Here is a 14,495-nt window from a genome sequence, read left to right on the forward strand (position 1 = left end):
GAGTAAGGGGTGCAGAATGTCCGGCTCTGGACGCGGCCAGTCTGGCCTCGGCCTGGGTGAAGGTGGTCGGAGTTCAGGAAACCAAATCTGGAACGAGAGGACCCACGCTCCCGGGAGAGCAGCTTGCCAAAGAGCAGGGCGTCAGCGTTGGGGCAGCTCTGGCCTCCTGGGGTGGACCCCACCCACCCCGCCGGTGGGCTGGCTGTGAACCATCCTCCTGGTGGGGTACTCACTCATTTCCCCCACGCCATCAACCGGGGGCCTGGCTGGAACCCGCCAGGTCCATGGGCACGTGGGCCAACCCAGACACCAGGGTACCTCCAAGCTGCAGGAACCACCAGTTGTGTTAGAAAGAGCCTCCAACCTCCTTCGCCTTGACAGAGACTCTTCCCTCCTCCCGAGCACAGGGTGTCCTGGCATTTCTATCTCGTTTAATTGCATTTTGTCTACGTGTCTCTTCCCAGGTGGATCATAAACCTGATGGTGCAGGCGCGCGTAGGAGCGAGTCAGGCATTCAGGACTCAGGCGGCTCCCGTCCGCTCCGGTTTCTGGGCAGCGGGGTGCGAGGTGACGCCTGGCTGCCACCGTGGATCAGTGACCCAGGCGAGCTCCAGGGTGTGTGCAGAGCTTCTGGTGAAATCCACGTTGGAACTTCCGTGTTCTTCCAGAAACCAGGTCCCCCTGCTTTGCACCCCAGCCCAATCCAGGACTTCTTTCTTTTCTGTTCATGTTTTTTTGGTTTGGTTTGGTTCAGTTTTGTTCTAAAGGAAGGAGCTATGCTTTTGTTTCTGTCCACAAACTTTCATGACGCCGCTGCCTCTTTCAGAGTTGGCAGAATGCATTTGAGATGTTAAAGCATCTACGTTCTCCCAAGACAAGCTGAGATTTTAAGAAGTTTTCCTCACCTCTCATCTTGGGGTGAGGGATCCTCTCTGGGGGAAGCAGCTACAGAAACTCAAAACAAGAGCCCCTTATTCCTGGGAGAGTCTGAGCTCTGCATCCCCCGCCCCTCGCCTGCCTTCAGCCCAGCGGAAATGTAAATGTACCATTTCATAACTGTACCCACCCTGCGGCCTTGGGCACCGGCTTGGATTAGCGAGAATATGTGGTTGAAAATGTCCTCACCCAGGCTAAAATATGAGCAATAACGGCTGATGCGGGGCGTTGCTGCCTCTGGTTTAAAGGAGAGAAGGTCAAGGAGCCTTGAGGGCCCCTGGCTGGGGGGCCGGGAGTTGGGGGTGTCCAGGGGATCTCCGCTCCACCGTCCCGCAAAGTTAGAGGAAGAGGCCATCACTTTGCACATCGAGAGAAAGTGTGATTTTGTAAAACGGGGATTCCTTCCTGGCCAACGACCCTTAGAAGAGGCACGGCCCCATTCCTCTTAGGATGAGTTATTTCGAAACCATTCATCTGCACCGGGAATCAAAGCTGGGGCTGCTGTGGATGGGGGTGGCTTTAATTCTCTCTCAGGCTTGAGGGCTTCGAACATCCAGGGTCCCCAGCTGGTGTCCCTTGGGGAGATCCCTGGAGGCCGCAAAACCCTGGCCCAATGTTGTCTCCTGGATATAGGGCCCAAGGCGGGTAGCCCTGCTTGGGCGCCTGGGGCCTCTCACCCCCGTTCCCTGAGAAGGAACCTCAGGCCATGTAAGGGCCAGGCCCTATGTGACCCCTCCCCCAGGGAAGGCTGGGTCGCTGAGACTGTAGGGGAGGACCAGGGAGGGCTGGGCAGGCTGCAGGTCGGGGGTTCACCACTAGGTCCCTGGGGACTTGGCCTCTTCACCTGAAGCTGGAGGAGTGGCAAGATGGGAGGAGGTGAGGAGAGGAAAAGTTACCTACCTCTGAGGACCGCGGAAAGCTGCTCTGGCCCAGAGCCCTCTCCCCCCAGATCTGTGCGAATGCCCCCTTCCCTCTCCCGCCCCTCCTGTGATCTACTGTTTTTGCAAAGAGAAGGTTCACTTGTGGGCGGCGGGGGAGGGGTGGTCCCTAGACTGGGTAGGGCTGGAAGATGCGCCCCAAGGAGTGAATGACAGCGTGGGGGGCCCTGGCAAGGACTATGAGCTCCTGGGCCGCCCCTCGCCCCGCGCCCCGCGCGCCCTGCGCTACCCGGCTACGGGAGCGGCCCTCGGCGTTTCCCCCGCAGACCCGCAAGGCGGCTGCATGCATTATACATGAGGGGCTATTTGTAATTCTGTGTGATATCTGCGCGCCTTCGCTTTGATTAGAGGGCCGCGGTGACAAAGACCTGTTTGTCAAGTTGCGAGCGCGTCTTCGCCTTTCGCTTTTGAAGTCCGGGGGAGGCAGCGGCCCCCAAATCCCCCAGCTCCGTCCGCTGTATGCGGGGCAGAGCAGCCGGGGCCGCGCGGAGAAGCACGGGCGCAGCGCTCCCGGAGGATGGATGGAGGGCGGCGAGGAGAAGAGAAAACACCGGGAGAGAGAAGGAGGGAGCAAGGGAAGAGAAGGAAGGAAGGAAGGAAGGAAGGAGAGGGAGGGAGAAAGGAAGGGGGGAAGGAAGAGCTGGTCTGTTTCCACTCCCGTCCCCCCTCTTCCACCGCCTCTCTGGCTTCACACCCCCTACCCCGGATCAAGGCACCCCCGTGTGAACCCGACCCTGGCCCCGGGGATTCGGGAGAAATCGTTCACGTTCCTTCCCGCTGAAGGAAACTACTGGCCGGCTCCGGACGCTGGACCGAACACTGGGAACCGCCGAGCGTGGCCCCGATCCTGGGTTCTGACTAACCGGCGCTTCGGAGGAGGAACTGACTTCAGAAAACGCAAAACGACTCCTCCAAAACCCCTAACACTCCCCTCCACCCCCGCACCCCTCGCCGAAAGCCTTGTCCCAACTCCAGCGGGGCGGGGGCAGCAGGTGGAAGGGGAGACGAGGGGGAGGTTGCAGAAAAAAAGAGGGGAGAACAGAAAAGTCACTTTATTTGCAGACGGCATTTTGCAGATAAGAGGACTTCTTCAGCTGCCGGGATTGCCGAATGAATTTCGTATTGCAGGTGAGAAAAAGTGGCTCCTTTTAGGTACATTATAAAGTTCCGAAGGAGTCAGGATCTGCTCAGGAGCACTGTGGCACAACCAAAAATACATATACACCCCCCCCCAATAAATCTCCCAGACACCGGGCTGACAGCACGGCTCTAAGGAAGGCTGCGTCGGTCCGGCCGGACGGGATCTGACGCGCGCCCCACGGACCGCTCTGTACGAACCAGTTCTCCCAGAGACCCTCCGGCTTCTCCGCGTCTGGACCAGCGCGCTCCGGGCGCTCGTGGCCCGCAGCGTCCGTGTCCCCGGCCCCTCCGAGGTCTGCGAGCGGCTTTGCACCAACGCCGCCGAGGCGCGGGCGCCCACGTTCGGCTAGACCTGGACCCTTTCTCTCAGTTTCGGGGTCCTAGAGCAGTTCCCCCCAGCATGCCGCGCGCACCCGCTCCACCCGCTGGCTCCGCGGGCCTCGCCGGCGGGTCCAGCCGGCAGTCCCACCGCATCTCCAACTTGGGACTCATTCCCGTCTGTGATGGCGCGTCCCCGCCGCCCGGGTCCCCTCGCTGGAGTCCCCGCACGACCACGCCCGGACACGTCCTGCGACGATACCGTTCGAGGCGCGAGGCTGCGCTCCTCCCGGGGCCGGCAGGCAAGGACGTCCTCACAAGCCCTAAACTCCTCCTCGAGGTTCTTTTCCGCCAGCCACAGAGAGAATGCGGATACCTGTTCGGGGAACTGGCGCCTGCGCCCGTTCGCGCGCGCGCGCGCTCTCTCTCGCTCTCGCTCTCTCTCTCTCTGCCTTCAAAAACTTGATCTTTACCTCTCCACACCAAGGTGCACAGACGCCAAACAGTGATGAAATGAAAAGAAAGCCAATTGCCGGACTGGAGGTGGGGGAGAGACAGCGTCTCTGCGTGCGCCCGCCGCCGAGCCGGGAGCTGTAATTGCTGCAGACAGGGAGCGTTGGGGGTTGGGCGGACGTAGCCGTGTATAAATAGTGAGATCGCAAATTGAAAGGCATAAATAACAGCAGGAGAGGTCCACCCTCACACGGACAGTCGTGTCCGCGCGGGAGGCGTGCGGACCACAGCCCGGCTCCCAGCCAGCCCCGCCGAACCCCCCGGACCCCCGCAGCCCCCGGCCACCATGGAGGAGCTCACGGCTTTTGTATCCAAATCTTTTGACCAGAAGAGCAAAGAGAGCAGCGGCGGCGGCGGCGGCGGAGGCAAGAAGGATTCGATCACTTACAGGGAAGTTTTGGAGAGCGGACTAGCGCGCTCCCGGGAGCTGGGGGTCTCGGAATCCAGCCTCCAGGACATAACGGAGGGCAGCGGCCACTGTCCGGTGCATCTCTTTAAGGACCACGTGGACAACGACAAGGACAAACTGAAAGAGTTCGGTTCGGGGAGGGCTGCCGAAGGTAAGCTCTCCGGACGCCGGCTCCGGGCCCCTCCCGGGGACGGCGTCTCCTCGCCGCCCAGCCTGGCCGCCTGCCCCTCGCTCCGCGCGCGCAGAGGCCCCGGGGGCCGCGGTTCGCTCTCCGCTCGACCCCAAACGCTGAATGTACAGCCACGGCTCGGACGCAAAGGCCCCGGCAATCCATCGCCAGTCTTTTTCGTAAGAAAGAAACCAAACGGGGGAGGGGAGGATTCGGCTGGAGAAGCGAGGAAGCAGGGAAGGAGAGAGGCAGAGGCGCCGAGGATGGGCAGCGGCCGGGGCCGCGCGCTGCCGGAGGATCGCTTCCCTGGGCGTTGGCACTGGGCTCCACAGCGGGAACTTTCCCGCGTTGGGGGGGAATCGGGTGCATGGGCTTGTAAACCCAGGTCGGCTGGAGGGCTACCGGCCGCTTGCCTGTCTGCCTGCCGGTCTGTCTCACGTCCGCCTCCACGCCCGCAGAGAGATCCACACGCCTCTCTCCAAGCGCCTTCCCGAGCTCGAAATGGGCCGCGTTGAGGGCTGCGCTGGCCGGCAGTCGGGGAGGCCACGCGCTCCGTCGCCTCTTCGCCCTCTTGCGCCCCTCCGCGTGGTTTCCTCTCAGGGAAAACTTTCCCCTTGAATCTTGGGGCTGGATCTCGGCTGAGCGGGCCTGTAGATTAAAACCAGCCGCGTGCCCGCCGGTGGTCAGGGTCTACAAGGGGCAGAAGGGCCCGGGGAGGCTCGTGGCCCCGCGCACGCGGCCGCCCTACCCCAGACTGTCAGGGCGCAGCTGGCCCTGCTGCAGGCCGGCTGCGTCCTGGGCCTCCTTCCCGCTGCTTTCCCCCGAAATCTCCGCGGCGTTTTGCGCTGTAGTTGAACGCGGGGGGTGGGAAAAAACATGTTTACAAGGGTTCTGCCAGCTGGACAGCGGTGGTCCCAACCCGGGGGGAATCTCCGTACAAACAGGGCAACCAGCAGCTGTAAATCAGAGGAATAAAATTGGCTCTATTTCTCAGGGGGCAGCATTTGAAAGTATATGAAGGTCTATTTCTCACTACAAAGAGAGGAAACACAGAAGCTTGCCATGTGGCTCCTGGGTCCTGTTTCATTCTCTGTCCGTGTTGAGAGAGGTCACGGCCGGAGAGTGGGGACCCCATGTCTCCTGCTCTTGTGGCCCTTGCACTTTGGTGGCAGAGTCCAGGTGTGCTGGCCTTGGAGCCCAGTGGATGACCCAGACAGCTTTCGGAGACCTTGACCTTGTGGAAGCAGAAAGCTGGCAGAGGCTTAGGAGTAAGCCCCTGGCTTCTGAGAGCCCAGGCAGCCTGAGCCTGGCCTGCCGTATCTCGGGGCTCACCCCTTGGCGAGGCGTCACGCACCCGGCTTTATGGTTCCTACAAAGAGAGTTTGCTCTGATGGAGACACGGCTGTCTGTCGGCTGTGCACTTGTCAGAGCTGACATTTAATTTACAGCACCCGGCGGGCGGCTGACCTCCCGGGCTCCTGACGGCTTCCCCCATCCGCCTTAGAGGCTGAGTCCCCTCTTCTGTCTGTTTCCTCTCACCCTGGACAGCCAAGGCAGGGGGACCCTGCAAAAAGGCCCGTGTAAGGAGAGCAGAGTACAATCGAGGCCTTTTTCGAAGGAGAGAGGAAAATAAGACAGGGCTAGCAGTACAGGCAGCAGGAAGGGGTTAGGAAAACCCCAGCTGCACCTTCTCCCTTCTGCCTGGGTGTGCAGACCCCTGGCAGGGCTGAGCCCCAGGCCGAATTTGCAGAACGGGAGCAAAATGGAGAGGAGGGAGCTGCTTGGGCTTGGGAGAAACCCAGAGGTCTTGGGCGCCTGAGCAGCGGACCCCGCTGAGCCAGGCACGGCAGCCTGTGGGTTCTGCACAGCCTGCCGCGGGTTCTGGAGGACTTTGAAGGCCAGCGCGTCATCTGGGGTCAATCCCTGGGGTTCCGACGTTAAGAGACCTGAAGGAGGAAGCGGCGTTGGGGCCGCCTCCGGGAAAGGATTTCCCGTTGGGGAGAAATAAGGTGTTCTTGGAAATGCATCCCTTTCAGGAGGTGAGGGAGGCTTTAAGCCCCGAGGTGGGATTGAGTGTCCAGGGCTCAGAAGCCGTGAGGAGAGGCTTTCGGACAGACTCAGGACTTGGGTTCTGGTGTCCAGCTCAGGGACCCCGGTGGGGGTGGGGGGGCGTGTGTGGGAACTGGGTGCCCGGATTTTTCCCTGGCCCCGCAGAGGATCTGGGTGTTCACCCTTTGCAAGTTTCTGGGCTTACTGCTAAGAGGCTTCTCAGAACGGGTGTAACCCCAGACTCCTTGGATAGAGCATCCTGAAAGCCGCCCTCTTCTCCTTGACACAGAGGGGACATCTAATGAGGGCATGGGGGTCCTCTTTGCCTGCAGCCAGCAGGTCCTATGATCGGAGAAAAAGCACAAGAAAACGCAAGGGGAGCTGAAATGCAGCTTCCACCAACTGTGCAACCGGGGGCCAACTTTTATTTTAAATCCCTGAGCTTGGTGAGGGGCTGCATTTCCTAGCGGTGGGAAGGAGAGGTGTCTGGGTTAGAATCTCCTAAATCCTGAGCTGTCTACCTGATACCCTGCCCGCTCCCCCAGCAAATATAGCTGCTCTCATAATGTTTGGACCTAAGAAAGTGTCACTCTTGGCGTCCTGATGGGGAGTGAGAATGTGTGTCCAAGAGACCGAGGGACAAAACCGGAAGTCAAGGGACCACGCTCTCGGGTGCAACCCAAGCACCTCAGGGTGCCCGCCTTAAGATACGGCTGCGCTTCTTGGTCAGAAGGAGGTGAGCTCGGGCGAGCGCCCGCCTCCACGGCGTCCTGAGGGAGGCTCTGGCCCGGCTGGCGGCTGGCACGGCCCCTGTCCTGCTGCGCTGCAGGCGGGAGCGGCGGCTCTCGGGGGGCCTGGACCCCAGCCTGGCCTGGGCTCTCCCTGCGCTCTTTGCGGGCGCCCCGCCAGGGACCCGACACTTGGGCGATTCTGCCTAAGCTTCTTTGACTTAATATTTAACACTCCACTCCCATTCAGAAAAAAAAGAAAAGGAAGGGAGAGAAGGTTAGGCTATGTCAATATGTCAACAGAGGCGAAGAGGATAATTGAGGAAACTATTCAGAGATTAGGCCAAGAAACACCGCGGCGCCGGGGCTCGAGTTATTACAAAACAGCGCGTCCTGCCCTGGAGTTTGCTTTATCGACTTGACGCCGCTTTGCGTCAGGGCGCGTTTGCCACCGAGGTCCCTGCACCGCGAGCACACACAGGCTTTCAGCACGTCGCGCCCAAGCGTCCCCGCGCGGGGCCTCTCCCTGGCGCGCAGGATCCGCAGGCCGGGCCGTGGCGGGGGGGGGGGGGGGTTGGCTGGGCGGGAGCCGACGGAGGGGCTCGTGGCGGCCCGGGCCGGGGACGCGGGGCCGGGGGGTGGGCTTAGCGCTGTGCCCTCGGCCCGCCCGTAGGTATTTACGATTGCAAGGAGAAGCGCGAGGACGTGAAGTCGGAGGACGAGGACGGGCAGACGAAGCTGAAGCAGCGGCGCAGCCGCACCAACTTCACGCTGGAGCAGCTCAACGAGCTGGAGCGACTCTTCGACGAGACTCACTACCCCGACGCCTTCATGCGGGAGGAGCTCAGCCAGCGCCTGGGGCTTTCCGAGGCGCGCGTGCAGGTGAGAGCGAGGGCCCGGCCCCGACGCCCGCTCTTCGGGCGGCCGGAACGCGCCACCTCGGCCGGGGCGCCGGGCCCTTCCAGGAGCGCGGGGACCCCGTGTGGGGGGGGCTGGAGCCGGGCTTTGGGAGGCGCCCCGGGGCCTCGCGGGTCAGGTCTCCTGCGCCCTGCCTGGCTGGTTCGCCCTGCACCTCCAGCTCATCAGGAATGTTGTTCTCTTCCCACTGGTTCGCCTCTCCTCCCCCCGCCCGCCCCCCCCAACCCCCCCGCTCCGCCGTCGCCGCCAAAGTCTTACCCGCTCCTCTGCAGCCCGCTCGATCCACTGCAGGGAACAGAGAGATGGGAAGAAGAGGCGGGTGGACGTCTTGAGGATTGCGGGTCCTGCCCGCGCGGTGTCGGATTAGCCCGGGCGCGGGGCAGGGGGGGCGCGGGGGCGGGGACCGGACGCATGAAGTCGTGATGCCTCATCTGGCGAGCCGCCGTCTAAGGGGGCCCTGTGTGTTCGCCGCACGTGCGCGCGGGGGGTGGGGGTGGCGGGGGGAGACGCTCCCGGTTCGTTTTTCTCGGGCTTTGTAAACGTTTGCGTGAAATGCATTCATTTATTTATTGGGGGGTGGAGAGCAAAGATTCTCTTCCAAATCGCCTCGTCCGGGTACCACAGACTCGCCCCCCCCCCGCGCCCCCCGTTCCCGCCACCGGAAGGTCGGACCTAGATGTTCTGCTGGGCTTTCCGTCGGCTTTGACGGTTCTGGGCAGGACAGCAGCGCCGGGGAGAGAAGGAAAAGGGATCAGGGTCCCTGGGCTCTGGGGACTGGTTATTTAAATAAATGGAATTAATACTGCCAACGAGGGGAGGGAACCATGTAAAGCCAGGGCTTTGAAAGAACGGGTTTCTTATTGGTATAGGGTCAGCATTACAAACACAACTTCACCCGGATTGTATTGAAGAAACGAAAACACAGAAAGCGTTTATAGAGAGTGTTTCACAAAAATCTTTAATTTGTAAAAAAAAAAAAAAAAAATGGGTGTTTGCACCCTCATGCCTTCCATCTTTCCCCGTCGGTGCGGTGAAAGGGGCTGCTTAAGGTGAAATGCAACAGTCCCCGAGTCTGTCCAGATTTCCGTGCAGCTGCAGGGGTTCCCAGGACCATTCTGCATTGCTGGGACCACGGGCAGAGTAGCTCTGGGGACCCTCTCCCCAAACGAATCTTTCCGGGCATCTGTGGCCTCAGCAAGTGGGGGCGGGAGGGCGGGGGAGACTGGCCACCTTTCTCTGGAAAGATGGATGGGGCTGCACCATATAAATTAATGAAAAGATTAAACTTTTGCTGAAGGGGACATCAACTTTTATGTCATTTCACAGCCTTTCTGCCTGAGATCTGTAATATCTCCCAGGCCTTGATGTACTGTTTCTATAAAAATAAATTACTTGTAATTTAATTCCACACTATTTCTTTCAGTAGTCTATTACTGAATAGCGCCTTAGCAGGAGAGAACGAGTTGGGAGAAAATTGGTTCTTGGGTGGCTGCAGATCTTGAGAAAAGCCCTAAAATAAAGGGGGGGGGGAGGGTGGTAGTAGAAAACGAAAGCCTATTGATCCAAAGGTGAATTAAAATTTAACGATTGTAAATAATAATAAAAATAAACATGGGAAGAGAAAAAAGAAATAATTTCCTTTTGGCCACAGGGAAAAGAATCGTATAATAAAGAGAAGGCAGAAAGTGCTCATAAAAACCAATTAGTTAAAACACGTACCCCGCTGTGCAGAAGTGGGGGTTGCTGGGGAGACACCAAAAGGAAGAGACGAAAATGCACTATATTTTAATCCTGTCTGTGACCTGTTTGGTAATCCTTTTCGGTACAGCCTGTCCTGTGTTGTTAGAGGATAGAGTTTCAATTTAGAGTGGAAATTTGCTGTAAATAAATTGAGGGTCCTTTGGAAGTTGGTGCTTATTAACCTTTTATTTTTAGTGTTGTACTGGAAACTCACATCACCCAGCTGTCAGGGTTATAATCGAAAGTTATGAGACCACAGTGAGGAGTGGTGGTAATTTAATTACAACAAATATCTTTGGGTTTATGGCGCAGAGCTAAATTAAATGTCATTATTCACTGTCTGTAATGGAAATCAAAAGGAAATCAGATTACAGCATTTGTGAGAGAAATCAGTGACTGGTTCTTAATGAAGAAATAACTGTCTAAACCACTGTACTGCGCTTTACTTAGCATATTCAGGACTAATTGGAATTGATCGTGAATCACCCCAAGACTGATTTATTATCGCCAAACGCGCAGCTAATTCATCACTTTTATTCTCCATAATCTTTTTTTTTTCTTTCCCCCGCTGATGGGAAAGTGAGCTTGCTTTCTAGATTTAAATAGGATTCTGTTTTTGCAAAATGCCCTTCCAGGGGGAGCGGAGTTTGCGCGTCTGGCTCCGCTCTCCTGAGGACGGGTATGGGACCCCAAGGAGAAAGAGGCACCGAGGAAGGGTCCGAAAGGGAAAGGAGTCTCGTCCCAGCCGGATGGGGTGGGGGGGGAGAGTTGCGGCGGGACGTGGGAGCAGGAAAGTGAGTGCAGGCTTTGGAAATGGAGTAAAGACGTGTGAATCTCAGCATTTCTGTTTTGGAAATACTTTCCGGGGAACAACACCAAAGTTTGCCAGCTTCCCTAGAGCCTGGCTGGGTGAGGTTTCCAACGTCGTGGAAAGCCAATTCCAACAGGCGGGCCCATGGCTCAGCCTTGGATAGAAAACTGCCCTGAAGAGGCTGAGATGGAAAAGTTCAGCTTTTCCTCGACTCCCGGGTGCTTGCAACCTCCGCGGGAGCTGAGGTTTCCGGGCAGCGTGGGAGCAGGGAGTGGCCCCAGGCCCTGGGGTTGGAACAACGCAGGGTCCCTGAGCTACCAGGCGTAGTGTAGTGTGGCCGAGGGGAAGGCTTTCTTTGTGCTAATTATCCTGCACCGTCAGTGACCGCCATTGTGGCAATAGGGTGAGTGAGTGTGAAGGGAAAGTTTTGGAGAAAGCCAGGTAGGAAAAATTAAGTGCCTAAGAACACAGAGGGAGGGGACTCCAGATTCCATGAGTGACAGACCAAGGGCCAGGACCAGGGCTGTTTGGAGGAGGGGGGAGGATGAGAATGGGGAGCGCGGGAGGGCGCATTTCGGGGATGCCAGGCCTTGAAGCTAGCCAGGCCGGGCGGGTGCCAACACCTTTCGCTCGCTGCCTCACCTCTGGATAGGGCGCCGCAAGAATCAGATGTCCTTAGAGATGCCGAGTGCCTGCAGTGCAGAGCCTGCACTTTTGGGGTGCATCCGGTTTTTAGAGATCAAGGACGTTCATGACTCTGTAATATTAACTGGGATCCCCCAGGCTTCCAAGGAGGGCATGGAGGTCGTGCAAGTTTCTGGACTCAGGATGTCTGAGCGTGATTGGGGAGGGGGCTGGATTTGGAGATGTGTATCCACCTGTGCGCCCCCCCACATTCCTGGTGGGTGGGTGGGGGCTAAGGTGGAACGTCGGGGTGGAAGGTCAGGTTGGACCGGTGCGTGGCAGAGTGGAGGGGGGAATGTCCACACAGAACGATGGAAAGTTCTCCACGCCATCCGAGGACCCACTTCCTCACTTTCAATGTTTGGATGCTGAAACTCTGGTCTCACTTAGGTGAGGACTGTTCCCAGCTCCAGGTAGCCAGTTACGCGGTACTGGGGTGGGAGGGGGCGGGGACGAAGGTCGGAGGGGCGGCAGGCAGCCTTCTGGGGACAGGAACCCCAAGCGCCTTGCGCGCCGTCCGGCGTGTCGGGAAAGAAAGCCTCGCTGACGCTCGCCAAGGCCTGGCCGGCTCACGGGGGTGCACGTCTGTCCGCTCATTCCCAGGTTTGGTTCCAGAACCGGAGAGCCAAGTGCCGCAAGCAAGAGAACCAGATGCATAAAGGTGGGTGCGAGGGGCCGGGCGTGGAGGCAGGGGCGGTGGGGAGACCCGCCAGGCGCTGGGAGTAGCGGGCGGGGTTCACGCCTCCTGTGTTTCCTCGCAGGCGTTATTCTGGGTACCGCCAGTCACCTGGACGCCTGCAGGGTGGCACCCTACGTGAACATGGGCGCCCTGAGGATGCCTTTCCAACAGGTAGCTCGTTTTTTTTTTTGTTGTTGTTGTTTTTCTTCCTTCCTTTCGAACAGAACAGTCCCGGCGCCGCCCCGGCGCCTCCCACCCCCGCTGAAGCAAAGAGGCCGCTTTCACAAGGGGGACATTTATAAACCCATTGGCACGTATTAACACCACGCTGAAAATCTCCAAGAGTTACCTTTGGGAGGGCTAGGACAGAAACCCCAGCACAGTTTCACAAAACTCGGAGGGAAAATATCCCCACCCACCCGGAACAACCCACTCGCTCACCGCCTGGCGGGAGGGAGGGGTTTACTACCGCTAGGGCCTGAGGACCCGTGTCAACACCCAACCCCCGGCTTTAGCTTGCCCAGGGCCTCGCTGGGGGTGTCAGTGCCCCTCCTGGACCTGGGCCTCCATGCCCCCTCCCCTCCCCCGCGCACCTCACAGTGGGGGGCGTCCTGCCCAGCTCCTAGCAGAGCAGGGAGGGTCCAGGGCGCTGGGTGCGCTGCGCGGAGGAGGGGGCGGCCAGGGGGTCGGAAGACCGCCTCGTGGAGACTGGGTGCCCCAAAGTCCTCGCGCCTGCTCTGGACCAGCGTCGGGTGGGAGGAGGGAGCCGCGGGGCTAGAGCGCAACGCCCACTCGCCTGCAGGGCTGGGCTGTGGACCCCAGCATGGGGGGTAGGCGTGCCCGCGCTGGTGGGTTGGCTGTGCCCTGGCCAGAGCGAAGGCGTGGCCTCCTCTTTCAGCACTTTTGCTCCTAGGGGCAGAGGCCTGGGTTTGTAGCTGGACCCGGGTTTGCTGAGGGGCACGAGGTCCAGTGGGCCTGGCCCGGCCCGGAGGGTCGGCTACGGATGACAACATGGAGATGGGGTGAGGGTGGGGTGTTGGCCACGCGCCCTCAAAGTCACGGCGCCCAAGGCTGGGAGGGCGTCCAGGGCTGCCGTGCGCAGGGCAGAGGTCCGAGCCCTGTTCCCTTGGACCCGCACCTCCGTGGCTGGGCCCATCTTCCACCCCTCAGCACCCCTTCCCCAGGGCGGGGTGGCCCCTCAGCATCACAGGAACAGCTGCCCCGACGACGTGGGGTCAGCCATTGGGTCCTGGTGAAATTAGGCGGTTGGAGCCTGCAGAGTTGGCTGTGCTTCTGGAAGATTCGGGGACTCCGGGTCCCTGGGAAGGCGGCGGGGGGGGAAGCCAGAGCCGAAGGCCGGACCCTGAGTCGGGGATGCGTCAAAGAATCAGCCGGGGGTCTGGAGAGGAGGAGGTACCAGCTGTAGACGCTCGGATGCTACAGCATCGGGGATCTGTGCCGACTCCCCGGCTCTGGTCCTGTCCAAAGCGGCCAGTGACCCGGTCGTGGCACCGGGTGTCCCGAGGACAGTGGGTGGTGGTCCCTGGGGCGGGGGAAGGGACGATGGCTCCCCGGGAGAGGAGACGCCCTCGGGGGGGGGGGTCCTCGAGGGGGGAAAGCCCCCTAGAAGTCGCGTCCTCACCGTGCGGGTTCTGCCTTCGCAGGTCCAGGCACAGCTGCAGCTGGAAGGTGTGGCGCACGCCCACCCGCACCTGCACCCCCACCTGGCGGCGCACGCGCCCTACCTGATGTTCCCGCCGCCGCCCTTCGGGCTGCCCATCGCATCCCTGGCCGACTCGGCCTCGGCCGCCGCCGTCGTGGCCGCCGCCGCCAAGAGCAACAGCAAAAACTCCAGTATCGCCGACCTGCGGCTGAAGGCGCGCAAGCACGCCGAGGCCTTGGGGCTCTGACCCGCCGCCAGGCCCCGCGCCTGCCCCGGACCCACGCCCGCCCTGGCCCCGCCATCCCGTCCGCGCTGCGTCCTGCACTCGACCCCTCCGCGCCCCCCGACGGCCGCACGGACACCCCGGAGCGAGGGCGCAGCGCCTTCCCCCGCCTGGGGCAGCCCCGGGGCCCCTGGCAGGCCTCGGGAGGGGGCATCCCAGGACCGCAAGACCCCGCCAAAGCCTCGCAGAGACTGTGCGGAAGAGAGAGGAGGTGACCGTCAGACCACCCAGGTCAGCCCTCGACCACGCCGTCTGTGCGTCCTGGGACCCCGGGGCCACGTGGAGCCCCGTGGCGCTGCGTCCTTCTCTGCTGCCGGAGTTCCCACCCTGTGCATGCGGCCTCCTACACGCCTTTCCAAGATCTGAAGAGTCTGTTACACAGAAAGATCTGGGGCTGGTCTCCGCTGAAGTTGCCAGTGCTTGGATGCCAACAATTTTATTCACTGCCGTGAACTCAATTTCATCCGAGGAGCTGCAGGACCCGTGTGGATTTCAATATGGACTTTTGCATCTGAGG

At 60.2% G+C, this 14,495-nt stretch overlaps 1 protein-coding gene across 1 annotated transcript; it reads left to right on the forward strand.

Annotated features, from left to right (window-relative positions):
* Positions 1-4,131: 4,131 nt before the first annotated feature.
* Positions 4,132-13,942, forward strand: SHOX (SHOX homeobox; the record flags this gene model as incomplete). Its single annotated transcript, XM_082681338.1, has 5 exons — positions 4,132-4,405; positions 7,874-8,082; positions 11,957-12,014; positions 12,115-12,203; positions 13,697-13,942. The coding sequence occupies 5 exons, from the start codon at positions 4,132-4,134 to the stop codon at positions 13,940-13,942; spliced, it is 876 nt and encodes a 291-aa protein (XP_082537464.1).
* Between the last annotated feature and the right edge of the window lie 553 nt (positions 13,943-14,495).

The sequence above is a fragment of the Grampus griseus genome, assembly GCF_964374135.1.
Source record: "Grampus griseus genome assembly, chromosome: X".
Taxonomy (NCBI): Eukaryota; Metazoa; Chordata; class Mammalia; order Artiodactyla; family Delphinidae; genus Grampus; species Grampus griseus.